General features: G+C 43.0%; 1 protein-coding gene across 1 annotated transcript; it reads left to right on the top strand.

Moving 5' to 3' along the window:
* On the top strand, positions 1–27,600 carry Sun3 (Sad1 and UNC84 domain containing 3). Its single transcript, XM_051164941.1, has 10 exons — positions 1–77; positions 3,918–3,979; positions 10,507–10,610; positions 12,347–12,387; positions 13,382–13,553; positions 14,767–14,851; positions 19,796–19,911; positions 21,115–21,282; positions 24,702–24,794; positions 27,319–27,600. Exons 4-10 carry the CDS (start codon positions 12,359–12,361, stop codon positions 27,436–27,438), a joined length of 783 nt encoding a protein of 260 aa, XP_051020898.1. The 5' UTR covers positions 1–77; positions 3,918–3,979; positions 10,507–10,610; positions 12,347–12,358; the 3' UTR covers positions 27,439–27,600.
* The last annotated feature ends 82 nt before the right edge of the window (positions 27,601–27,682 follow it).

The raw sequence follows: 27,682 nt of genomic DNA, 5'->3' as shown, positions 1-27,682 counted from the left end.
CTGATACATGACCCCCAGAGAGGTCACAACCATAGGACTAGAAGAACGTGTTGGACTCCCTGGAACTGGAATTACAGGTACTTTTTTTTTTTTTTTTTAAACAGGTACTTTCTAGCCAACAGATATGTATGTGCTGGGAACTGAACCCAGGACAGAATGAGTCTTCCTTTCCACAGTGGCCCTTCTTCAGTCTTGAGGTTCTACTGGTATCTCAAAACTTCCCGCCCAGATCCCAAAGCTAGTACGAAAGCACCGTTATCCATACTGTCCACCAGAATTATAGGCGTTGGGAACATGAGGAGGGGACCTCTTTTTGAGTCATCTTGCTGGCACCAGTCCAAAAAACCCCCACATTAAAATCTACTTAAAATATTTATACCTAGAGGCCATCAAATGTTGAGAGTCAAATAATTGTCACCCTAGAGTTGTATGGTCCAAATAAGCCAGGTCACCCTGCCATGCAGCAATTTCATTTGCAGATATGTGACCAAAGTGCACTCTGGTGTGCATGTAGAAATTGGTAGTGAGCAGAGTTTGTGTCAGGGAAAACTTGTGAACTTGAAAATATGGAAACAGGGTATCAATTTTCAAGTTAGTTATCTACAGAGAAAAAAATGAGAGGAATGAGATGGGGTCGGATTTGGTTCTTCCACTGTGTTTCTGGTATCTTTCAGTATTGAAATAACCACAACAAAGCATCCAGATTTTCTGGAGCAAAACAGTAGACACCTAGGAGATTTTCATTTTGTTCCTTAGGTTTGAAATCTGATACGGTAAGGCATGAGAAGCAGAGAGATCCAGGGAGGCTTATGTGTGCATAGCCCCTGCCTGCATGGGTGTGGCGACCTGTTGGCCATTGTGAGGTATCGCAAAGAATGATGCAACAGTGAGTCACTGGACTTTTCATAATCTGCCCTCACAGTCTGGTTCTTGGACAAGAAGCATCTGTAAGAAGACCTACATCAAAAAGCATAATGTATGGGCTTCCTGCTATTCATAAAATCGGGATGAGAAAACAAACGGTGTTCTCCATTCTATGAGCTCTTTGTAACTTGTGGGAAGACATGAGTGGAAGAACACAGCAGAGGAAGGATGAACAGCCCTCTCAGGATTGTTCCGAAGAGACTAGCAGCAGCTTAGAGTTACCGTCCTGCTGTCAGGCCAGGAATCCCCTGAAAAGGAGCCTGTGTCACGCTGCAGAATGAATTCCATGCGTCTGTTCCTTTATGGTCTTGGAGACAGGCCCTCACACCCTAGCCCAGGATGACCTTAAAGTTATGGAAACCCTCTGGTCCTAAGTGCTGGGACTATAGGCATGCATCAGCACCCCCTGCTGAACTCTCATGTGTATTGTGTACATTGGTGCCCTGTCTACCTGTAAAATAACCCAACAAATGTTCTTCCTTTTTGGAGAAAAGCATTTCCAGTTCCCTCTGAAACTTCCAACCACAGTGCTGTCTGTGGCTCAGCAGCCATTGTGCTATTGAACATTGATTAATCACAGTGGACAAGGGAAAAGGATTGAGATGAGTCACACGCTTTTTTTGGAAGAGTGAACCTTGGCAGTGGTGACAAACCACACCGATGACATGTGGTCATGGATTTGTCCAGGCTCTGGGCCATACAGAGCTTAGAGCTGGGCTTTGCCCACGAGGCCAGAGAGGGGTTTACTGCACCCTTGGCTGAGAATGAACAGCCCAAGTGCTGAGCTATATTCTGTGGTAATGATGCCTCCTCTGGTAAGAACATATTTTCCATAAGGAGAGAGAACCCTGTCTAGTGGGTGAGCCAAATCTGCTGCCCCTGGGAGGGTGCCGCCGGGGGTCAGGGTGGGAGGAGGCTGAAAACACTGTAACAGCCACCATTAGAAACAGAAAGCGAGCATCTGCACAGAAGCAATGCTGGCCGTTAACAAAAGGACCGCTACAGACTGACCTTGTTCAAGAAGAGCAGCCTCGAAAATGAGTCATGATGCAGAATCCCACGGGCCAGGTAAAGGCATAGGAAGAACTTCACAAAGCAGAGCCCAAGAGTCAAGATTTCTAGCTTACAAAAAATCAATAGGAAAAAAAACCTTAATTTTTGGAAAATATGATAGCATAGTAGTTTTGCTTTAATTCAGCCAATCAATGAGTTGTAATTAACACCTAAACAACATTCTCTAGAGAGTAAAGCCTCCTCCATTGTATGGTTTCAAAAAAACAAACAAAAACAAAACCACAAAAACCAAAACACTACCCTGGCAAGAAAGGGAGTAGGACCAGTCTCCTCTTAGTTGCTTTTAGCACTGGCTATGGAGCACTGGCTGGGGCTCAGCACCATCAAGTAGGAGGAGTCAAGCTGTGTAGGTTCTGTAACCAGGGAATTTAAGTTTCTCTTTGTGAGCTGTGGTTCACAAAGCCCAGTTGACATCATGCCAGTAGGTGGATTGGTGACACTCCCTTCCTATACCCTTTGGTCAACTAGCTTGCAATGTAAGTAACCTGTTTACTGGCTGTTGGATATAATATTAAAGGAGTCCATTTTAAAGAAATGGGGGGTGTCATCATACAGACTATGTCACTTCCAGATGAGGTTGCCTTTTAGCCCTTCTTTACAGTCCTGCCCTTCAGTTAATGAAGTCTAGTTCAGAGTCAACAGATGAAAAGCTGAGGACATGTGTCACTAGTCTTTCCTAAATTCTGGTACATGGCTTCTCCTGTTGCACCCACTAGGCACCTACAAGTAATAGATGAGCCATCGCCATCTGATTTTTCTAATTCTTTTAAAAAATATTTATTTATTATGTATTCAATGTTCTGCCTGAGTGTATGCCTGAATGCCAGAGTAGGGCACCGGATCTCATTTTAGATGATTGTGAGCTACCATGTGGTTGCTGGGAATTGAACTCAGGACCTTTGGAAGAACACACAGTGCTCTTAACCTCTAAGCCATCTCTGTAGCCTGATTTTTCTAGTTCTTAAGGATCAAATTTTAGCTTGCCAACCTGGAGTACTCAAATTTAGCATCCTTCTTTTCCTTCCATGATTCTTTTTTTTTTTTTGTAAAGGTTGAATTTGGGAATGTGGGTTATAGCTCAGTGGCCAGACACTTACCACTTGGAGGAATGGTAAGCTACAATCACATACAGCAGTATGATGGGTCATTCACAAGCATAACGCTAAGAAGGAATAGACAGGTGGAGCTATCCATGGATGCCCATTCACAGAAGTACAAAACCAGACAGACCTGGTGAGCAGGGATAGAGCTGAGAAGAGAGACTTTCAGAGTGGAAGTTGTAAACACAAGAGGACTTGGTGCTAGATTCAGTGTACTTGTCTCTTGGGCCACAGGAAAAAGCCAGAGGTTGGGAGACTAAATATGGCATTGATTTTTCTCACAGTTTGGGACCTGAGGGGGCTCAAAGTCAAGGCTCCAGGCAACCATGGCTCTGGTAGAGCCTCTCGGCCTGTCTTGAAGACAACCACCTTCTCACCGTGTCCAGATGGCACATGGACAGCAGTCTGGTCCCTTCCACTCACAGGATCCTAATCCTATCAGTTTAGGGAGCCGTCTAGTGGACTAATTTAACCGCAGTCATTTGTCATGTAGTGCAGTCATCGTTTTTGACTTTCAGAAAAGCTTTGTCTACCTACAACCATTTAAAGACCATACATAAATAGGAGCGCAACTGCACTATGGTCACATGTGTGTGAAGGAGGAAAGTGGATGCACAACGCCATCATGAAAATTACTTTATCGGTTTCAAAGAGCACAGATCGGAAATTAAATAAGCTTGTGGAATTATTCTAGAGCAAGCAGGAGCAAGGCAAACCAAGTCTGTTGTCTTTGACGTACTGACTAGTTTAAAGTCCACGTTAAAAGTTAATAGCAATGGGTTACATTGTTAAATTCCTAACGTTCTTGGTCCTTTGTAGGTTAACTCGATCATGGAAGATTATCCTAAGCACAGTGTTTACATCAACTTTTCTTTTTGTTGGTAAGTCTTAACAACGATGATCTTTAAACCGATACATAGGCTGTGTGTTAAGAGGGAGCTCAGTGCAATGACTCTCTATCTGCACATCCGTCAAGCTTTTTTCCCCTTTCCATATCCTATTCTAAAAGTAATATAGGATTCTTCTTAGGTAATATGGGAAATTGTCTTTCTGTAAGTATTATAGCTTTTTATGTAAAAATATCATACAATATATTCTGATTGCAGTTTCTCCTCCCCCAACTCCTCTGAGATCCTCCCTACCTCCTGTCCACTCCAAAACCATAACCTCTCTTTCTCTAGTTGGAAAACAAACAGGCATCTAAAGGATAAAAATAAAATGAAATAGTACAATACGAGGCAAAGCAAACTGCAATAGCACAAAACAAACAGAAGAAAGGAGAAAAAGAAAAATCTCGAGAAACATATATAGATTCAGAGACATATTTATACATCATACATAGGAATCTCACAAGCCCACAAAACCAGAAGCCATAATATATATGCAAAGGAACACAGAAGTCACATTAAAGTTAAGAATCCATAATATGGGGCTGGAGAGATGGCTCAGCGGTAGAGAGCACTGACTGTACTTCCAGAGATCCTGAGTTCAATTCCCTGGCCTGCAGGCATACATGCAGGCAGAACACTGTATAGATAAATAATAAATAAATCTTTTTTAAAATCCATAATATGGGGCCAATGAGATAGCTCGGGTGGTAAAGATCCCTGCTGCCAAGCCTAACAATCTGAATTTGGTCTCTGAACTCAGTAGAAGAGAACTGACTCTATCAAGTTATTTTCTGACTTTTGCACACATGCTGTGGGACATGCACACTCAACCAACACCCAACACACATAGATAGATAGATAGATAGATAGATAGATAGATAGATAGATAGATAGATACATACATACATACATACATACATAGATAGATAGATACATAGATGTGAAAAGGAAAGAATCCTATAGAAACATCTGATATTTTACCTTTTCTGAATTTGAGTGACTCAGTTTGAAGATTTTTTTTTAATTTTTAAAAGCTTTTATTCACACATTAATTATACATAACAATACATTTCATCATGGTATTTTAATATATGCATACAATATTTTAGTTCTACTTATTTTAAATTCGAATTATTTTGAGAATTTTCTAAATTCTTTCTCCCATTTCTCCACTCCAGCTCTCTCATGCCCCACCCACAACCTTATGACTTATTTTTTGAAAACACTAAGTGCTGTTGGTGCTGCCCATGTGCAAATAGATGTGGGCCCATCCTATCACAAGATACACAGGAAACATACCAGTCCTACCTCCTCAAAACAGAAGGATTTTCCCTCCCCCAGCAACTATACATGACTGGTAGCTCCTCAGCAGGGGGTAGAGCCTGTACATAATCTACCCCGTCTATGCCAGACTTTGGGTTTTCCCTGATCTTGCATAGGTCTTGGACAGGTGGTCACAACTGCTGTGAGCTCATGACTGTAGTAGTCATGCCCAGAAAACACGTTTCACAGCGCTCCTCCCCACCCTACAGCTTATACAGCCTTCCTACTGCCTCCTCTTTGGCATTCCCCGAGTCTTTGCAGTAGTGGGATTTATGTAGACATCTCATTATGGCTCACCACTAGGTCTCTTATTCTCAGCACTTTGCTCAGTTATCTAACTCTCCATTGGCTGCTGTTGACTGGAAAAAAAACAAACAAACAAACAAAAAAAACTTCTTTGGCCATGATCGAGAGCAGCCCAGGTCCATTGGTGTAAGTATAAATATTTCGAAGGCGTTTGACAGCATGGTAATTTACCAAAATAACAATGACACCTTATACCCTTAGAGCCCGTGACCTCCCCAGCCATGGGCTTTTTAGCACTGAGTATGCAATTCTTTCCCTGTGGAGCAGGCCTCAAACCCAGTGAGAAAGTAGTTAGTTCACTCATAGCTCTCATGCCACTGTTGCTCTAGCAGACACATCTTGCCTGGCAGGTCAGTATTGTGCGTTCTCAATGTTCCCTCCAAGGACACGCTTCCAATGACCTAACCGCCTACTAAGCCACACCTCTTCACCATTCTACCTCCTCCCAGTAGGGCCAAGACGAAGACCAAGCCTTTTGACACATGAGCCTATGGGGTACACTTGTATAACTATGACACCCTCTTTTTTTTTCTTTTTTAAAAAATATTTTATTAGTTTATTCATATTATCTCAATGGTTATCCCATCCCTTGTATCCTCCCACTCCTCCCTCCCTCCCATTTTCTCCTTACTCCCCTCCCCTATGACTGTGACTGAGGGGGATTTCTTCCCCCTGTATATGCTCATAGGGTATCAAGTCTCTTCTTGGTAACCTGCTGTCCTTCCTCTGAGTGCCACCAGGTCTCCCCATGACATCCTCTTTTATGATACACATTTGAGTCTTTATAATGGATAAAAACTGTTTCTGGGCCAACTTGCCAACACATGCGTTGGTTCAGCCTTAACCCTTGATGCGTACAGATCTCAGAAGAACTAAACTGGCCACCGTTGTTTTGTTCTCTACTGAGTCTAATTGATAATTCAGTGCTATTGGGTGGTACTGCGTTAAGCAACCACTTTCTCTCTGGAGGTAGTCTGCGTATACACTGCTCCTAAAGGAAACGCTTGTACCCCAAGTCAGGGGCTTCCCATTCTCTTGCTCCTCAACTCTACATCCTGCCTCTTTAACCTAGCTCAAACATGTGACAAAGCCGGCCATTTTCTGTATGTTTACTTTTATTAACCCTACTGTTTGAAGGGTGATCCTTGTGGTAGAGTGTATCAGTCTGTTGTTCATTCCCATGGCTCAACAATATTGCATTGTGGGTATTATATACCACGTTTTAAAACTCATTTGTCCATTGATAGACACTTGGGCTACTTACACGTTTTTGGTCTTAGGGTTACTGCACTTATGAGCATGTGCACATGTGTTTGTTTGAACATTTATTTTAGATTCTTTTAAAGCAAATACCTAGTAGTGGAAATACCAGGAAAGAAGCGGTGATAATTTTTCCAGTAGGCACCCCACTGTCCCTTCCCACCAGCAATGTGTGGGGAGTCTGCTTTTCTCTATGTTTCACTATCCCTTTTCATTTCCTTATTTAATTATATTCATGTTGGTAGCTACAGAATGGTCATGTGGTTCTGATTTACATCTTCCTAGTGACTAGTTTGTATGAGCTTATAGGCTGTAGGTATGTGTTGTCTAAAGACTTGTCAATTTGTCTCTCATTATTTTACTGTGTTTGTCCATCTCGACATTCGATTTTAAAGTGCCTTCTTCATTGTCAACACTGTCTTTTTGGTTTTCACTTTATCTTTTGGTTCATAAATATTTATAATTTTGATGAAATTTTATCAAGAAATCCATTGCAAATTGCGAACAGTGAAGATTTGCTGTCTTCTTCTGGCAGTCCTGTGGCTTTAGCAGTTACAACCATGTTATTGGCCCATTTTGTGGTCACGTGGTACAGAGTACAATTCCAGATTCATTCTTTTGCACCTTAGTATGCAGCTGTGCCAGCACCATTTGATGAAGAGATAATTCTCCCCTAGGGACAGTTTTAATAATCTTGGCATCTGGACAAAAGTTCAATTGGCCATAGAATGCATGTCTACGTCTTTCCCATTGGCCCAGAAGCCTGATGTTGTGCCAGTGGCTGAGATTGCTTTGAATCTATAAATAGATTTGGGAAGTATTGCCATGTTAATAATAATAAACTATCTAACTCATGAACATAAGTTTATGCGTTGCTTTAAACTCCCCGAGTTCTTTAATTTCTTTTCGCATTGTGTGTGTGTGTGTGTGTGTGTGTGTGTGTGTGTGTGTGTGTGTGTGTTACTGTTGTTTTCCAGTGCTGGGGACCAAACCCAGAGTTGCACATATGTTAAGCAAGCCATACCGCTGAGCTACATCTCTGGGCCTATGGAGGCCAGAAGAAGGCATTGTAGCTATCCCCTGGAACTGGAGTTAAAGATGGTTGTGAGCTGACGTGTGAGTGCTGGGAGTTGAACCTGGGTAGTCTGCAAAAGCAACGAATGCTCTTAACAGCTGAGCCACCTCTGCAGGTCCTGGCTTGGAACTGTTGATCCTCCTGCTCAGCCTTATCTAGAATTGCATGCATGTGCCACCACTTTTGACTTGGAGAATTTTACTCATTTACCTTTAATCACCCACCAGAAAAGATTTTCTTCTGCCATTTTCCTATCTTTTTTTTTTTTTTTTTTTTTTTTTTCTCTATGCCTTATACCTTTTTTGCTGTTTCTAATTTCTTCCGTTACTATTATTTATTGTGTTGAATTGGTTGTAAGGTGCTTTTGGGAGATTCTTCTCACACACTTGTTAAATATATTCTTAATGTTTACCACGGAATTACAACAGAGAGAACTGATAACAAAAGGATTTGATTGCAAATTACCTTGTAAATCATGCATATACTCGGTTACCCGTTAGCATGGATTTATCATTATGTTTTATGTGTTTATCTTTTAAATCACTTAAGAAATTAAACCTGAGTTACAATCTATTATAGTCTAAATATGTTTGAACAATTAGTCTGCAGCTGGCAGGGCTGTTCTGGGGGATTACTGAGCATGTGGGATATGGAGCTAGCAGATACAGAACACTGGGCGTGGGCTCGAGGGTTATCACTTCGCCCTGCTTCTGTTCCAAGGTGTTTTTCTTCCTGATCTACCACATTGTGGACAAGCCATGCCACAAACCCCCATCATCGCGTGCAGTGCCGGGCCACACTTTCCCTACTATAGTGGATGGCGGCTTCTAAAACTGAGCCAAAATAAATATCTCCTCCTGTAAATTACTTCTAGGTTATTCTGTCTCAGCGATGAGAAAGTAAACAATACACTAACCATCATTATCACAACAGTGGCTTATATATTTGTTGGTACCTGAACTGGAAATCTCGGTTTCTTCCTATGGCACTGAGCTGCCCCCTCGGGAGATCCTGGAGGACAGCAACTGGAACAGCGGATGCCGCAGGATTTGTTCGCGCATCCCCCTTCCCTCTTCTTCTTCCGTTTGCAAAGAGTTTTAGTTTGCTGAATATGAGGTTCCCTGGCACCATAACTGCACGGATAGTCCTTTTAGCACTTTAAACACATCATCCCACTGCTCTGTGGCTCCCATAGCTTCAGATGAGAAATCAGATGAGAATCCTACCACGAATCCTTATGCACAGGGAAGCATTCCTTTCCCGCTGTTTTCAAGTTCTTCTCTGTGCCCCTGTCTTTGGACAGTTTGATTATGTGTTTTGGGGTGGGGGATTTTTTTTTAACGTTAACTTTCTTTTCTTTAATATTCATTTATTTATTACACACATAGTGTTCTGCCTCCATATACACCTCTACATCACAAGAGGACACCAGATCTCATTATAGATGCTTGTGAGCCACCATGTGGTTGCTGGGAATTGAACTCAGGACCCCTGGAAGAGCAGACGGTGTTCTTAACCACTGAGCCATCTCTCTAGCCCCAGTGTGGGGGATTTTTAAGTTTCTTCTTCTTGGCATTGTATCAGCTTTCTCGGCGAACAGATTTGCTATTTTCATCACTGTGAGAACTTTTCAGCCATTGTTCTTTCAGGTATCCCTTCTCTGTCTTTTTACCTCTTCCTCTTCCTGGATGGAAAGTGTAATCTGAATAGTTGTGCATCTCACTAATGTCCCACAGTCTTCACTGACTCTGCTTACTTTTCTTTATCTTTCTGATAAACCTGTAGGAGTATTGCCCTGCCTTCAAGGAAGGACACTGATGTGTATTAGGTTTCGGGTTTTTTCCCTTTTCTTTTGTTTTTTAGTCTCAGAGCCATTAATGACCAGTCTCATATTCCAGAACCAGTTACTCCTCTTTCTCTCTCCCCGCTTCTCTCTCCTGCTCTCCCTGCCCCCCCCCCCCCCCCCCCCCCCCCCTCTCTCGATGGTTTCTGTGGAGGACTGGATATTCTCCTTCACCATTTTCTACAAGCAGCCTAGGAATGTGGTCCTGTCTCCTTGCCCTTCTCAACTCTGTGTATGTGTGTGACATATACATGTATGTGCACATGTCTACATAGGTCCATGAGCCCATGTGCATATGCAAAAACCCTGGAGGCCAATGCCAGCTGTCTTCTTTTATTTTGCTCCATCTTATTTTTTGAGACAAGGCCTCTCACTGAACCTGAGTCCAGATATCCAACTGTCTGAGATACCACCACCTCTGCAGAGCTGGAATTATAACATACACGGCCACGTCAGCTTTTAGGTGGCTGCCAGGGAGCCGAACTCCATTCCTCACGCTTGTTTAACATGAGCTCTAGTGACTGAACCACTGCCCCAGCATTCTCGTTCTCTGCAGTGCTGAGGTGAGTGCTCAATTGCTGAGCTGCAGCCCCAGCCTTGTCCTCCTAAGGCTGTCTCACTCACACTTTCAGAAATGGTTATTAATACATATAAGGTATTTTGTAAGTGTTTCTTGATAAGTTCTTTAATCAGCTTGCCTTTTCTTTGAAGGACTTCAAAAGAATCCGTGGTTTAAAGAAATAGGGTTTGCTCAAAAACCCGGACAATTATATACCGTAATTGCAGAATATGGCTCCCGGCTCTATCATTACCAGGTGATGTTTTATTAAATTATTGTTGCAGGCCGGGTGTGGTGGCGCACGCCTGTAATCCCAGCACTCGGGAGGCAGAGGCAGGCAGATCGCTGTGAGTTCGAGGCCAGCCTGGTCTACAAAGTGAGTCCAGGACAGCCAAGACCACACAGAGAAACTCTGTCTCAAAAAACAAAAAACAACAACAAAAAATTATTGCTGCATGTCATTCACTTAAAACTGAATATGCTATGAGGTGAGTCCAGCTTGTATTATATTATCTCAGTTCTGTGAGGCTAGCCAACTATAGTATTACAAAAAGTAAGGGTCTTTTAGGTGGTTTTATGGCTAAGAAACCTCCCAAATTCTCTATACTTTCTGACCCCTGCAGACTCCCCAGGAGATGCTCCAGGAAAAGCATAAAAGGCAAAAAGAGTCCTTACAGCTAACCTTCCCCCATCTCCTGCCGGCATAGTGCTCTCCTTTGCCTGGAAGCTCTGGAGATCTCAGTGAGATTGTTCCCTGTCCAGTCTACATTCCATCGCACATCCTGGTCCTGGCGGTCCAGACTGCCCTAGTTAGCTGTTTACTACTGTGATAAATACCATGACCAAGGGCTGGAGAGATGGCTCAGAGGTTAAGAGCACTGACTGCTCTTCCAGAGGTTCTGAGTTCAGTTCCCAGCAACTACATGGTGGCTCACAAGCATCTATAAAGTGATCGGATGCCCTCTTTTGGCCTGCAGATGTACATGCAGACAGAGCACTGTATACATAATAAATAAATACATCTTTTTAAAAAAAATTAAAAAGGACCATGACCAAATGCAAACAGAAAAAGAACAGGTTTGCTTGGCTTACACTTCCACGGCATAGTTTACTCTAGAGGGAGGCAGAGGTTGTGGAGGAGCATGGCTTATTGGCGTGCTCACCATGTTGCTCAGTTTGCTTTTTTTTTTTTTTCTTTTGGTTTTTCGAGACAGGGTTTCTCTGTGTAACCTTGGCTGTCCTGGACTCACTTTGTAGACCAGGCTGGCCTCGAACTCACAGCGATCCGCCTGCCTCTGCCTCCCGAGTGCTAGGATTAAAGGCGTGCGCCACCACGCCCGGCTCAGTTTGCTTTCTTATACAACCTAGAACCTCCTGCCCAGGGTAGGCACTACCCACGGTGGGCTGGGACCTTCCCTGTCGATCACTAACCAAGAAGGTGCCCACTGCTTACCTACAGGACAATCTGATGAGATATTTTCTCAGTGGAGGTCTCCTTCTCCCAACTTGTTTCAAGTTGCCAAAAACCTAACCAGGACACCAACTTTGGTCCTGGAAGAAAGGTCAGCCACATAAAGCCCCACTGAGCTTCTACGGCTCAGTGTCTTCACGTTCTTGGTCCCAGCCCAGATACTGGCCCAGATCCATAGCTCATCCCCAGGAAAACAGATGGGCATCCACAGTAAGCAGTGGTGCCCCCACTGTCCTCCTATTCCTTCCTTCTGTCTGTCCCTCCCTTTCTCGCCTTTAGAAGCAGCAAATAAGGCATCCATCCTGGAGCTCACATCAACTGTCACCTCCTGTTGGAAGTATGGGTAAGGCCACCTTCTCAGACATAGTAACAGGAAAGGAATACACGGCAGGCCAAGGAAGACACACATAAAAGCAGCTTTTATGTCCCATGGTATATTTCAAGAGTCCACGTGTGTTTTCAGAAGGAATACAAATGAGAGAAAAGGCAATATTGAGGATTATTTCTCTTCTTTATTTCAGGCCAGACTTCGCATGCCCAAGGAGCAAATAGAACTTTTAAAGTGAGTGGAATTTTGTATGTGCCATTCCATATGACTAGGACTCCAAACACTGAAACACCGCAGTTTGATTTTTTGAAAATGCATAAGACTAAAATAATTTAATAATTTTCCTATTTTATACTTTGTTTTGTTTTGTTTTTCGAGACAGGTTTCTCTGTGTAGCCTTGACTATCCTTTTCTATTTTATACTTGGCTTGTTTTGTTTTGTTTTTCCAGACAGGGTTTCTCTGTGTAATCTTGACTATCCTGGACTCACTCTGTAGACCAGGCTGGCCTTGAACTCACAGCGATCCGCCTGCCTCTGCCTCCCAAGTGCTGGGATTAAAGGCGTCCACCACCACTGCCCAGCTCTGTTTCATACTTTTTATATCATGCCAGTCAAGAGCATTTTCCCTGGCTACTTCCTCCTAGACACCAAAGAGCCAGGTCTGTTTAAAATACCATATCCAGGGGAACCTAGCATGTACCTATACTTCTAGGACTCAGAAGGCTGAAGTAGCAAGATCCTGGTTTTTGAAGCTACAAGTGACAAGCCTACCTCAAATAAAAAATGGATAAATAAAAAATAAATAAATATCTCAAGTGTGGACACTGCATGGATCTCCAGGCTACAGCTTCAAAAACACTTCTGTCTGCTGCACTTGAAATGCAGGACGTCCCAGCTTGAAGGGGATGACACTGGGATCTAGCATTCATTTGTATGATGTCACTTGACTGAGGACCAGTGAGGTTGGCTGCATCCTGTCTGTTCAATGTAGAGAAAGCCAAGCAAGGCTACCCTGTGACTCTTGTCTTCTGAGTGTCCATCCTCCTTGTTGTCCTTACACAGTGAAATGCAATGAGCAGACAAATGCACGTGGCTGCTTTCTCGTCCCTGCAGAATGGATTTCTTCCTCCCCTTAGGTGGATTCCTTTGCCCGTTGCTGGCCTTGAAGCTGTTGGCAGGAGCCTTACCGCTTTCCCTTTTTCACCTTGTGCTTTCCCCTGTGTACAGGAAGGAAAGCCAGACGTTGGAGAACAATTTTCGTGAAATTCTGTTTTTAGTTGAACAAATAGATGTTCTGAAGGCATTGCTTAGAGACATGAAGGACGGCGTGCACACTCACAGCTGGCCTATCCACCGAGAGGCTGTGCAGGACCAGGCCACAACGGAGGTTCTAGATGAGGCAAGGCGGGCTGGGGCATGGATGGGGGTGAGACAGTCAGCCCTGCATTGTTCCTTCTGCTTCTTCTACTGACTGAGTACCAACTGACCTTAGCTCATGTCCTCTGGCACCCCTGATTGGCTGCCTTTCACCAGTGCTGGTGTTGAAAGTCTACCTTTCCACCCATACTGTGTCAGAGAGGACACTGTGTTGAGATACAACTTGCTTCCCACAAAATAACCAACCAGTGGTTTAAAATTGGTGATCTTGCCAGGTGGTGGTGGCAGCACATGCCTTTAATCCCAGCACTGGGGAGGCAGAGGCAGGCAGATCGCTGTGAGTTCGAGGTTAGCCTGGTCTACAAAGTGAGTCCAGGACAGCCAAGGCTACACAGAGAAACCCTGTCTCGAAAAAAAACCAAAAAGAAAAGAAAAAGAAATGGTGGTGTTTGAATGGCCATAGCAAATTCTTTCCATTCTGCCATAGTTAGAACTATGCCTCTGGGGAGCTGCAGACATAGACCCAGAGCTTCCCTGCATTGCTCACCCACTGTCTGGACCTCTACCAATTTCTCCTCCCCATGCCTATGGTTGAAAGATGAAGAACTCTAACCCTGGAGTTCCATGGCTTCCAAGCATTCGTGGCACGTTGTTTGAGTTGGTCAATGATAACTCCACCTGTTGTGCCTGCTCGGGATCCTTGCTTATTTTTGAACAAGAGTACCCTTCAGAGCCCAATACTCATTCACGTGAGTGAGAGATTGCTGTTATAAGCAGTCACCTGGCCTTTGTGAGCTGCCTGATTCTCAGATAACTATTGAATATTCCAGTCTTTGTTGCTAAGTGTAGGACGCCAGCGATGGACGGCACACCGGGCCCACACCTGGCACAGGCACCACTGTGTATGGAGCCCCAGGTCCTCCCCAGGCCTTATCCCATGGGAGGGTACCATAGTGCAGTGGGGAGGGCTTAAGGGGGAGCACCAGGTCCTCCTCTCTGTGTGACCATGGTCCCAATCATGCTTTAGCTTTAGCTCTATCAGCACTTCCTCAGAGCTGTGCACGGGACAGCTAAGTGCATCAGTGCCCAGCCCTGAAAGCATCTGGGAGCTGTTCAGACTGTTAGAATCCTTCAGAATAGCAACAGGTTCATGTCCAAGTCCCTGAGACAAAGGATAGAAGCTCAAGTATCTGGTAGAGACCAATAACAGAAAACTGTTCTTATAATCTTTCTAGGAAATGTCAAACTTGGTACATTATGTACTTAAAAAGTTCAGAGGGGACCAAATACAGTTGGCTGATTATGCCCTGAAGTCAGCTGGTGAGTACAGAAAAAAAAAAAAAAAAACGAAAAGATGAATGTATATTTTAAAAAAAGGGAGGGACGATTTAATAAAACGATTTAAAAATCTTTATTAGAAACTGACACACATTCCTATGACATCAAGAAAGGGGGGAAATCAACAAATCTAGATACAAAGATATCAGGAATGAGTGTCATTGCTTTCCAGGATCCATTTTCCTGTATCTAGAAGGACCACATAGAAAGCTGAGATGCCCCAGGGAAGTCAAGCAGGCAGAGAATGCAGCTCAGCAGACAGGCACCACTGTGTATTATTAAGGACCATAATGGCATACCTTACAGGGATGCTAAGTGCACTGTTGCTGGTTAAAAGCTGATATGTAAAGGTGGTTTGCAAAGTAATGTGCTCAGCATCTTCCTATTGAAATTAAGCCATAAGAACTTACTTAGGCTGTGATCTGTGACCTCTGCAGTCTGTCGGCAGTGCAGAAGGGAAGAGTGAAGGGCAGTGTGAGACAGTGTTGGTGAGTGACCCAGTTTACGAAAATGTACTGATGAGCAGAAGCCATTCAATAAGAAGTGAATAACAATATGCCGATTAGAGAAAGTGTGTGTTTAAAATCTATCTGAAAGGAAAAAGTATGTCTAGGGCTGAGGCTAAACAGTGGGATGCTCTCCTTTTATACACAGGGCTCCTGAGCACTGTGATAATTGTAATATGAACAGATAGATAGATAGATAGATAATTCTAATCTCAAATGGCTCCACTTGCCCTTTTAAAAAATTTATATCCAGCTGGACATGGTGGTGCACACCTTTAATCCCATCACTCAGGAGGCAGAGGCAGGCAGATCATTGTGAGTTCAAGGCCAGCCTGCTCTACAAAGAGAGTCCAGGACAGCAAAGGCTACACAGAGAAACCCTGTCTCGAGAAACAAGACAAAACAAAACAAAAATATTTGCTTTTAATAGTTTAATCAGCATAGAAAAATGTAGGTGTCATCTTTAAAATGCCAAAGCCAAAGGCTTCACAAATATTTGAAAAAAACGATTCTCTACGGGCAAAACCATTAGGAATTTGAAGCAGAAGAGAAAGCTTGAGAGCAAGCTTTTATTTTAGACAAAACATCTGTAGCTGATGAAATTGTCTAGTAATTATCATGAAGATACACACATTAATGGAAAGAGCAGCACCATTGCAGTAATTACCAAAGGGTATTTCCCATGAGAAATTTCTGCATATATCTCTGAAAAGACTTCAGATGCCCAAGGTATGTGAGTTATTAACACACATGGTCTTTAAGAGATTTTAAAAGTCAGTAATAAAATGGTGTGTGTGTGTGTGTGTGTGTGTGTGTGTGTGTGTGTATTACATGCCATCTATAGCAGTTTCCCCACCCTTCTTCCCTCTCAGCCCCTCCCCCCATCTCCCCTGCCACTTGTCCTTTTTATTTTTTGGTAAATGTCTTTTCTTACTTTGTTTGCTTGTTGTCTGAGACAGGGTCTCACTATATACCCCTGCCTGTCTTGGAACTCACTACGTAGACCAGGCTGGCCTCAAACTCAGAGCTCTGCCTGTCTCGGCCTCCCAAAGCTCTGGGATTAAAGGCATGTGCCACCATGCCTGGCTTCACTTTGTAATGTCTTACAACAAACCAAATCCGGGAATACACACAAATGATAATTCTGGAACCAATAGGCTTGTTTGTCTTTTGAAAATCTGTGTGATTTGCTACACCAGTAGGATTAAGAATCTGGTCATTGGGGTGATAAAATTAGATAAATTATTTAACAACAATCAATCCATTTATGATTAAAAACTCTCAATACACTAAAGAGATTTTCTTCAACCTCTTGAAGAATTCCTGCATGCTAACACTCTCGTGGGAGAGTGAATGATTTCTCCCAAGATCAGAAACAGAATAAGGGTGTCTATTCTCACCGTTCCTAGCTACCATTACCAGGGAAACCCAAACCCAAGACAAGAAATGCAACAGGGGAAGGGGCGGAAATACACACGAAAACAGGCAAATCAGAAAAGAACTAACATCTGTCAACTTAAGAAAAACATGATAACTAACAGGAAAAAAAAAAAAGAGGCCCAAACATCTACTAGAATGACCAGTGTTTACATTGGGGTGTGTTGGGGGTGGGGCTGGAACATTCAGTAGCTCTTTGTCAAGATCAATTTTTATAAAGCTGCATAAATCAGGAGACTGCAGCACAGAACACAAGCCCAGAGTTGGTCCACATGGACACGGTGAATTGGGTTTCCGGCAAAGCAGAGAAGTGAAGTCAGCGGTTCTGGTATGAAGGGCACTGATTGCAAAATAAACCTCAGCCCTGGCCCACATTTACCAGAAGTTAACCTAAAGTCTGAATGTAAAGCATGTAGCCCTACACTTTCTAGGACAAAAAATCTAGTTTATCTCTTAAATAGTAGTTATTACTTTGTTGCACTGGGGATTGAACTCATGACCTCTTGGGTATCAGACCATCACCTACCACTGAACTATCTCCACCTACCTGCCCTGCAGGGTCCTGATAAGCTGTCCAGCTGGCCTTGAACTCTCAGTGCAGCCCCAGGCTGGCCTTAATTATCTGTTTTCCTTTGTCTGCCTAGGAAAGGAATCCTAGAGAAAACACTGACACACGATCAAATAGAAAAGAGTAGACAGTTTGGACCTTATTAATAGTAGTTTCTGTTTTAAAAAGGACAATTGAGAGAATGAGGTGACAATTTGTTCACAAGCTGGAGAGAGAATATCTACACACAAATTTAGCAAGCCACTCAGATTTAAAATTTATGGAAGTCTTCAAACTTCAATAATAATAAAGCAGAAAGCCCAGTTTTAAAACTGGGCAAGATATCAGAAAACACTTTATTTTAAAAAAATTTAAAGTGAAAGGGATATGAAAAAATACTGGACATTATTATTCATTAGTGAGATGGACATTGGAAGCACAGCGATGTGCCAGTACACATCTGTCAGAGTGGCAGACAGAGCTGCCCAGTACTGCCTGCACTGGGAAGTCCGCGGCTCTCATCCACAGCATGTGGGTGTGTGAGATTAAGTGGTACATTTGGAAGGCAGTTGGAGAACTACTTCTCAAGTTAAATATAGCCCTAGTGACCTGTTGTGCCACCTCTGGATAGTTACCTGAGAATTAAGTTTTACACTTATATCAAACCATGCATAACAAAGCTAGGTGAATAGCTCGGTTGTAGGAGTGCTGGCTTAGGATGCGTAAAGGCTTGGGTTCAAGCCTCCCCTCTGCAGAAACCCAGACAAATACCCATATGAGAATACCTGTAGCAACCAGATTGATAGCCATAAGAATAAAAATGCCACTAACAGATGACTAAAGTACTCTGCAGGCAAGATAAAGAATGGCCCGGTGGTGCTTGCTTATAGTAAGTCTAAGTAGTTGTTCGCAACAGGCTGCAGACTGTGATGCTCTTCGCTATGGGATTATTTCAGAGCACACTCATTTTAAGTTTGCTGTGGTGATGGCTGGCACAATTCTGAGTATGCTAAGGCGAGCAACGCCAAACTGTACCAAATCGGTGAATTACTTCTCAAGAAAGCTAACTAAAACAGAAAACTAAATGAATGAAATAATTGAGTTTCTTCAAAATGCAGAATTTATTTATTTTTTCGTGAAAGGATAATGGAGGGAATCAGACTTGTATACCTCAGCAATCGCTCAAAAGGGGCTTTCTCCTGTCCAGTCAGTCATGCAAGTAGGAATATTAGTTGCTAAGATAAAAGATTCCTGCTTTAATTTCCGTTTTAGACAGATTACAAACAATTATAGGATAAGCATGCCCTAGATAATTATTATATGGCATAAGACTGTTACTAAAAATGTTTTAAGATACATTTTTGATCACGTGTGTATGTGTGCACGGTCTCACAGTACTCATTGAAGCCACAGGAGTCTCCAGAACTGGAGTCAATATTGGCTGTGAGCCGCCTGAAGTGGGGCTAGGAAATAAATCAGGCCCTCTGGAAGAACACTACTCTCGAACCACAGACACATCTCTCCAGCCTCCTAAGCATTATTCTGTCTCTAAATTTCAAGTTTAAATGGGAGATTTGTATTTCCCCTTGCTGCATGTGGTAACCATGGTCGCACATTTAATATTTCAAAGCATGCCATCCCAGAAAAAGTACAGAACCTAGATGCGTGATCAAGAACACGGGGTTCAGGGTTACACAAGCACATGGGCTTGAGTGTTAAACTGTGCTACTCAAGTCACCTTGAAGAAGTGATTTGCATTTAAAAAGTTTTCCTGTCTAAAATACGTTTCCTTCCTAGGATGAAATAGCTTGAGGGGATAATATTTGATAAATACTCTTACATTTCTTTAATTACAATTAAAGCTCTACCAAAATAAAAAAAGTTGAAGTTTGATGAATTTACACAATTACTGTCACAGACATAACCTGAAGGGTATGCATGGCAAGGGCTTTGTGCTTTCTCCAATTTGAGTGAGTGAGGCTAACAGGAAGTCTGATTTTCTGGATAATGATAAACACAGCATGCGTATCAGTTTTAGCTTTGACTCAGTTGCTCCAGTATTTAAGAGGGTTTTGTTTCTGTTTTTGTTTTTAAACATAAAATAGTTTCAGACATCTTGTGAAACTAAAGAAGCAAACATGGCTTTCTGTTTAGAGATGGTGGCCCCTACCTTTACTCCAAGCACTTAGGAAGTGAGGTTGCCACAAGTTCAAGGTCAGCCTTCAGTACCGAGTGAGATCCCACTTCAAAACTAAGGAATGAGAAAACAAATGGGCAAAAGCCTGTCTGAAGAGAATAGGATGTCAGCAGGACATCCCTGGGTCTGGTGATTTTTCAGCAATACCCTTCCAAGACTATCATTAAGATCCACACAGCATGTATTAAATTTTATGCTTTTTAAAATTTTTTTTTATTTTTTATTTTTTGCAATTTTAGGAGCCTCTGTCATTGAATCTGGGACCTCAGCAAGTTATAAAAGTAATAAAGCAAAACTGTACTGGCATGGGATAGGGTTTCTCAATTATGAGATGCCTCCAGATATGATTCTCCAGGTAAGTGCTAAACAGGATAGCACCGTGTCTGTCTTAAGAGTTCGGTATAAGGGCTGGAGAGATGGCTCATTGGATAAGAGCACTGATTGCTCTTCCAGAGGTCATGAGTTCAATTCCCAGCAACCACATGGTGGCTCACAGCCATCTATAATGTGATCTTATGCCCCTTTCAGCATTGTATGCATAATAATAAATATTTAAAATAAAAAAAAAAAAGAGTTCGGTATAAGATGTCACAACTGTATTAATGTGTACGATGGAGTCAAGAATATGCATGCTGCCTACAGAACCTAGACACTCCTTACAATTCTAACCCATCACACTATACAAATTTTATACAAACTATTACTATTATGTCTTAAAGATCAGAAAAGTAGACTTTGTCAGAACGTGCAATTCTGTGCCTTTCATTTTCATTGATTCTCTGACTTCCTTTCTTCACTGAAAACTTCAGCCATTTAACAAACGTTTGTTTAAGCGAGTCTGTCCTGCAAATGCCGGTCTGGCATTAGCTGCTACGCCAATCACATGTTCTCACAAGGGCTGACTATGCCAGAAATTGCCACTTAGCATTCTCCCTCACTTGGAAAGAAAATGACCGTCAACACACTGTGAGCCGCATGCCAGAAATTGCTTTCACATTTTAAAAGTATCTTCAGAGACAAATCTACAATCACTTCTTGCCAGGCTACCTTTTTAACATCTAGTCCAAGGCACGTTTTGCTTTTCTTCTTTAGCACCATGACCTCCCCTTACCGTCCTTAGCCACCGTTATCATCAACCTATCAACTATCGCTAGGCTCACCCTCATGTCCCATACCACCATCACTGTCGGTTCTGCCACCCCAGCATCACGTCCACCATAAGCACCATTGTCTCTTCACCCATCCGCATCATCACCACCACCATCACTGTCAACGCCACCATCAGTCACCGGCAGCACCAGCCACAGTTTAACCTCTAGCTGTGACATTGAAAGCGAGCACGCTGCTGTGACGGGGCCTCCGGTAGACAGAAGCATAAGGTGCTCTGGGTGATCAAGCCAACCTAGGGCATTTGAGAAGGGTCTCCTGTCTGATATGTGTTCTGGAGCTTCATGCTTTAGTCTTAAGAGTCTTATAGCGGCCGCTGGTGATGTGCTCAGTATTGCAAGGTTGGATTCATGCACCCAGAAGAGAGACTAATGTAATGTGTTCTTTCCAGCCAGATGTTCACCCTGGGAAGTGCTGGGCCTTTCCAGGTTCCCAGGGTCACGTCCTCATTAAGCTAGCCAGGAAGATCATCCCTACGGCAGTTACCATGGAACACATCTCCGAGAAGGTGTCCCCCTCAGGAAACATCTCCAGTGCACCCAAGGAGTTCTCTGTCTATGTGAGACACTGTCTAAATCTGTCATTCGGAGTGGGTTGGTATAAAGGTGTTTGACCGGGGAGAGGAGCTAGTCTTGTGTCTTTGGGGATTGAACTTAGCGCCTCCTGTAGGCCAAACAAGCACTCTATTACTGAGCTATACCTCTAGCCCTGAATTTGCCTTTTATAGTGGGCTGAGTGTCTCTGACTTCTAGGGCTTTTGCATTGTTAGTTACAGACTGAGAGGATTGGACCAGATGGTTTCTGTGTTGGACTTCGTATTTTGACTTCACAGAACTAAAAAATTATTCCTGTATACCTGAAATGTTGGCTGTTTACATAAACATTGTGATGTGTCTTCCTACTTCTCCCTGTTCCCAATTCTTTTCATCTCAAAGCTCCCGTTAGCAGCAATTTCATCTGTTAAGGAGGTCCCTGCGTCTACAGTTTCTTTTACCATCATTTCCTGATTTTTCAGTGTTGGCTATTATTTGGCGGGTCCCCTCCATCAAAGGGATGGAAAAACACCTCTTTTATGTGGTTCTGACCACCCAGTATCTTTGTCTTAAAAAAACAAAACAAAACAAAAAACAAAACAAAACAAAACAAAAAAACAGGCTTAGGGCTGGAGAGATGGCTCAGAGGTCAAGAGCACTAGCTGCTCTTCCAAAGGTCTTGAGTTCTGTTCCCAGCAATGATATGGTAACACATAACCATCTATAATGAGATCTAGTGCCGTCTTCTGGTGGGCAGGCACACGTGCAGGCAGAACATTGTATGCACAATAAGTAAATAAATCTTTTTTAAAATGCATTGGTTAAAAAAAAACAGGTTTATAGAGACATAAATTACATAGCATAAGAGTTTTCCATTTGAAGCGCACACCTCAGTGGCTTTAGTATACTCACAGCTCTATAGCCATCACCACAATTTAAGAACTCTTTTGTTGCCTCCTGAAGGAGCCCTATACTACTTAATCTTCACCTTTCACCCCCATCATCCCCATCACATCCTTAGACCCTAGCTGTTACAGTATTTTGTATCCGTTAGGCCTACAAAGCAAATAACTGACACAAGGAGACTGAAACGTACTTTAAAGCTGCCAGCACCTCGCCAGGCAGAGTCTCAATTGATTCTAATCTATGCGTAAAGTAAACAAACTACTCCAAACCTTATAACATATATATATTCCAACACTTGCCACTATGACCCCTGGGCTGGTCTGCATCAAGTTCCCGCTGTCCTCCTCCAACCATCAAACTTTTCTCCCCTCCTCCAGGAAGTCCCGCCTTCCACTTCCTGTCCTTCTGCGCAGCTCATTGGCTAAACAGCACTTTATTGACGGTTGATACATTCACTTAGCATTCCTCCACACCTAGCAACCACTGATGATGGACTTTGACTCGCAAATTGGCCTGTTCGAGACATTATCATACTGTGTGCGCTCTCCAGTGACTGGTTAACACCGCACATTCAAGGCTTTGGCTATGTTGTGGTTCTTGTCAATATTTGACCTATTTTTTTTTTTTTTTTTTTTTTTTTTGAAACCAGAGAATAAATATTTGACTGTTTGATTCTGCTTATTCATTAGTTGGTAGATACCCAAGTTATTTGCAGGTTTTTGGCTTTTTATGACAAATGAGACTGTGAGTATTTGTGCGCACGGTTTTACCATGGATGTTGGTTTCGTTTCTGTGGACTGCATGTTGGATTGGAACGCCTCCCATCTGTGTTTCGTGTTCAAGGCTCTGGGCATCTGTGCCCTCTTTTGCCTCAATCCTGGTGACTCCCCAGCATGGCTCCCCGTTGAGCCTTATAGCACTTGAAAGCAATTACTCTCTTTACTGTACACAGCTTATGCGTTTCCGAAGGCATCTGCCACCAGTTTGTCTGCTTTACTCTCACTTTGTTACACTTCTGTTTCCAATACATTCATCAGAGGTGCTTGTTCTCTTGTTGTTTATTCCAGTCACATAAACCACGCTTCCCTCCCTCCTTCCTTTCTTCCTCCCAGCCACCCTGTTGGAAAGCTTCTACTGTTTGGCTCGGATTTGATGATGGCCACATGAGCCCAGTGTACGGCTATTACTGGGATCTCCTTCCTGTGTCTGAAAGTCTGTTTCTCATTTTCTTTTTCCCATTTATAGCCCATCTCTGAAAGACTGTATCTATTTTATTTTAACTCCTATGCAAAAATGTTCATTTCTCCCATCATAATTATACTCTATAAGGCTCTGGTTCCAACAGATATTGCTTATTTAGAGTTTAGTCATGTTCTCTCACGTTTGCAGTGCGGTCTTCTTTGCATCTGAAGATACGAATTGCTATCAGAATTTTGCTTCATCTCCTGTTTGTGTACAGGGTCTCTCTTGGTCCTTATAAAGTTGCTTTTCTTGGATGTCTCGATGCTCCTTTAAAGTCCAGGAACATAGTCAGTCCAGACGACTCTGAAAGGATTCCTGCATGTGAGAAGTGTCAACTTCAACTTGACTGGTTTGCTGGAACCTTTTGAGGAAGAAGAGCCCAAGATGGACCCCAGATGTACAACCAGCTGGGTCAGGAAGAGAGCCATGAACTGAGGCCTCCTATGGCGTCGGCTCTGAGTCCCTCCCTTCCCCTTCCTCTAGCAAACCGTGGCCCAGATCCTAAGCCTTTCTAGGCTTGCAGCTTAAGTTCCTGCAGTGCTAGTTTCACCTCAAGCCACAGGAGTTTGTGTTTCCATCTGTTGCCCTTTGACCTCCCCCATGGTTTCTCTCTGAATGCCTACTCCCACTTCCCCTTGAAGGCTTAGACCTTCCCCCTGTCCTTTAATATTCCTGGCAGGAAGAAGGTCTAGCCCACTTCCTGCACCCACCAATGTTTTCTAACTTCATGCTGCTGAGGCTTTCTGACTCCAGCATCCGATGCTCGAGTGCGCTGCAGTGTTGAGTTAGGGATGAGTTTTGGCTGGTCCTGCTCCTCTGTGTTTCTGTACTACTGTTCCTCGTTTGCAGGCGTTCTGGCTGGTCCCTCCACACAGGAATCATTTAGCACTAACAAGTACTTCCCGGTTTTCGTATGTATTGCAGAATTGATGAACCAAGCACTTCTTCTATTGCTCTTTGCCCTTGGCTCTGTTACTTTGAGACAGGGTCTGTCACGGAACTGGAAACTTGTCATCTCGGCAAGGCTTGCTGGCATTAGGTTCTCAGGTTCTGTTTGTCTCTGGTTCCTGATGTTGGGATTAAAGGCACCGGCAGCCTTATGCAGATATTTAGATGGGTACTAGGGATTTGAGCGCAAGTGTTCAAGCTTGCACACGAAGCCATCTTAACAACGGAGCCGTCCCCTCAGCTCCAGCACACGCAATTTCAGGTGAACTGTTGCTGTGTAAGCTTCGGCATCCATTTCCGACTGAGCACCCACTCAACACAGTCTCCATGTGTGTTGTTTTCTTTGCAGGGCATTAATAAAAAATGTGAAGGAGAAGAACTGTTCCTAGGTCAGTTTACGTATAACAAAACGGAAGCGACCATTCAAACGTTTGCGCTCCAGGTAATTATCCATTGGAAAATGCTAAGTAATGTTTGACTTCATCACTAAGAGGGATTTTTCTGGACTTGCTGCCTGAAAATAGTTAGGACCAAAGCGCAAGCTGAACAAGGCTGTCCTAACTTCCGTTCCTTGCTTCCGATGTTTACAAGTATTTTATTTTTTTCTTTTTCTTTTCTTTAAAATTTTATTAATTTATTCATATTACATCTCAATGGCTATCCCCTCCCTTGTATCCTCCCACTCCTCCCTCCCTCCCATTTTCCCCTTACTCCCCTCCCCTATGACTGTGACTGAGAGGGACTTCCTCCCCCTGTACATGCTCATAGGGTATCAAGTCTCTTCTTGGTAGCCTGCTATCCTTCCTCTGAGTGCCACCAGGTCTCCCCATCCAGGGGACGTGGTCAAATATGAGGCACCAGAGTTCATGTGAAAGTCAGACCCCACTCTCCACTCAACTGTGGAGAATGTCCTGTCCATTGGCTAGATCTGGGTAGTGGTTTGAAGTTTACGGCCTGAATTGTCCTTGGCTGGTACCATAGTTTGAGCGGGACTCCTGGGCCCAAATCTGCCTATCATAATGTTCTTCTTGTAGGTACAAGTATTTTAAATCACACAATTTAACTGTGTTATTGATATACAAATGTAGGAGAGATGGGCATTTACAAAACCACTTCTAACGCACTTTCCCTTGCTATTATGTCCCTAGATGTTGAGGTTCTTGGTCCTTTTTTTTTTTTTTTTTTTTTTAAATAGAGCACCCAGCCCATGCACAGGATGCAATCTTATCACGTGAGCAATCCAGTTCCACTGTTACTGTCTCATCAGCCTGGAGTAAAGGGTTGGCTTTGAAAGTGCAATATGAAGTGGAAAGAAGGAGAGAGGAGCACAGTCAATATTTAATGCTAGATAACCTAGGTAAAACTTCTCTTCCTATCCCAAGGAGGGAAAACACCAATGGTTAGCTGATAAACTCCCTGGGGTGCACCAAAGTGTGTAAACTCTCTCCTTGTAATTTACCATTAGCCACAGGAAATCACTGAAGAGATGCAGAAAGCATCGCATACTGTGTTTGTAGTGCCTCTTGGTCAACTTCGAGATTAATCCAAGTCCCCTCACCCCCACCAAGTGTCCCAACAGCTCTTCTCGTGCAATAGTCTCACACCCAGAATCACACCACCGATGGGAAAATCTTCAGGAGAAACACAAGACTGTGCTAAGCACAGAAAGGTTTCCTTGTTAGTGTATTTTAGACACTGACATGGCGACTATTCACATAGCATTTGCACTGTGTTCAGGATTATAAAACACCTTAAGATGGCCTTAACTACATGGAAAGCCAGCCTTGACATACAAATATCAACAGGCGGTCCTGGGAGCCATACCAAAGGATGACTAACTATCATAAATTAACACTTGTGTTTTAAATCTGATTTGGATATTCACCTGTACTTGGATTCATGTTTAGCTTTGGGTTTTGTTGAGGTTGTGTTTATTTTTGTTTTAGATGTTATTTTATGAAAAACGGTTTTATTCATGGTAGCTTAGGCTAGCCTTCAACTCATGACTTTTCTAACTTCAGCCTCCACAGTTGGTTTTAGAGATCTGGTTTTTATACAAGTCTCCCTTTAATGGCACAATGTGAGGAATGGCACAGTGGCAGCGAGTGAGAGGAAGAAAGGCAACAGCAGTGAGAGACACTGTGTTGTAAAAGGCTATTAATATTTACTATTAATACATAAAATTATTACGGCAGTTATTATTTAACCTGCTCTTATAGAAATAGATGACACAGACACCTGTTAGATCTTTAATGTGTCTATGCACTGGAACTGGGCAGAAACTAACCCCCTAAGCTATTTTTTCTAATCCCAGCAAAAATCCCATAAACACTTGCACATGTTTCAATTGGGGCTGTTATCTCCATCATGCTGATCCTCAGAGCAAGTTCCTCCCAGCCACATGCTTCCAGTTCATGCTTAACCCATGGCAACTGTTGCTTTCTTTTTCCTTTCCTGCTCCTCTATCTCCTGTGTGTGTGTGTGTGTGTGTGTGTGTGTGTGCGCGCGCGCGCGCCTGTGATTCCCCCAAAGCCTGGGAACCTTGGCTCTGCCTATCTCTCTTCTGCCCAGTCTAGGCTGTAGGCAATTTTATTTAGCCAATCAGGGATAATTTGAGAGGCAAATTTCACAAACTTCATTTCAGGTACGTGATAATCTGCTCATAAAAGACAGCAAGCAGACCTCGGGAAGCAAAATAATTAACATTAGAATACATTGCGCCAGAACAAACCACTCCACCACAGGCATACTTAGACCTCCTGGGCATCTTCATCCTCCCTATATTTATCTGTTGCTGGGCTCTTTCCTTCCAGTAGCTCATCTTCCCATCCATTAGGGCACTGTCTGGATGGCCTTGTGGTAGGGAAGGAAGGAGGTTCCCACGTTCATCATTTTATCAGTATGTACTGGGATTCCTTCAAAGGAACTTTTATACGTCAGTCATATTTTCTTTTCTTTGTTTCCAGAATGAAGCTTCTGAATCTTTATTATGTGTGAAACTTCAAATTCTTAGCAACTGGGGACACCCAAAGTATACGTGTTTGTACAGATTTAGAGTCCACGGCATCCCCAGTGACCACACATAGAGGAATTGGAGCAGAAGGTGGTGGCCGTGCAGCCAAAATGTTCAAGGATGTTTATTATTCCCTTACATGAGATTGCACCCATAAGAATCAAAGATTGAGAGTGGGAGGGAAACCTCAAACTCATTCCTACAAGGCAATAAGAAGTCAATGAATTTTACTAATAAAAAACAAAAACAAAAACAAAAAAGAAACTCAATCCGCACGCTTCTGGGCTTCATTTGAGCATCAAGCAGTCAATCTGTAT

The sequence above is a fragment of the Acomys russatus genome, chromosome 22, assembly GCF_903995435.1.
Source record: "Acomys russatus chromosome 22, mAcoRus1.1, whole genome shotgun sequence".
NCBI lineage: Eukaryota > Metazoa > Chordata > Mammalia > Rodentia > Muridae > Acomys > Acomys russatus.
Note: the sequence above shows the minus strand (reverse complement) of the source record. Positions and strands in the feature narration are given on the sequence as shown.

Coding starts and splice junctions, on each gene's coding strand:
- Sun3 (XM_051164941.1), top strand. CDS start 12,359: ATGCCCAAGGAGCAAATAGAACTTTTAAA. Junction 13,554..14,766: donor CAACGGAGGTTCTAGATGAG/GCAAGGCGGGCT, acceptor TAATCTTTCTAG/GAAATGTCAAACTTGGTACA. Junction 19,912..21,114: donor CTCCAGATATGATTCTCCAG/GTAAGTGCTAAA, acceptor TGTTCTTTCCAG/CCAGATGTTCACCCTGGGAA.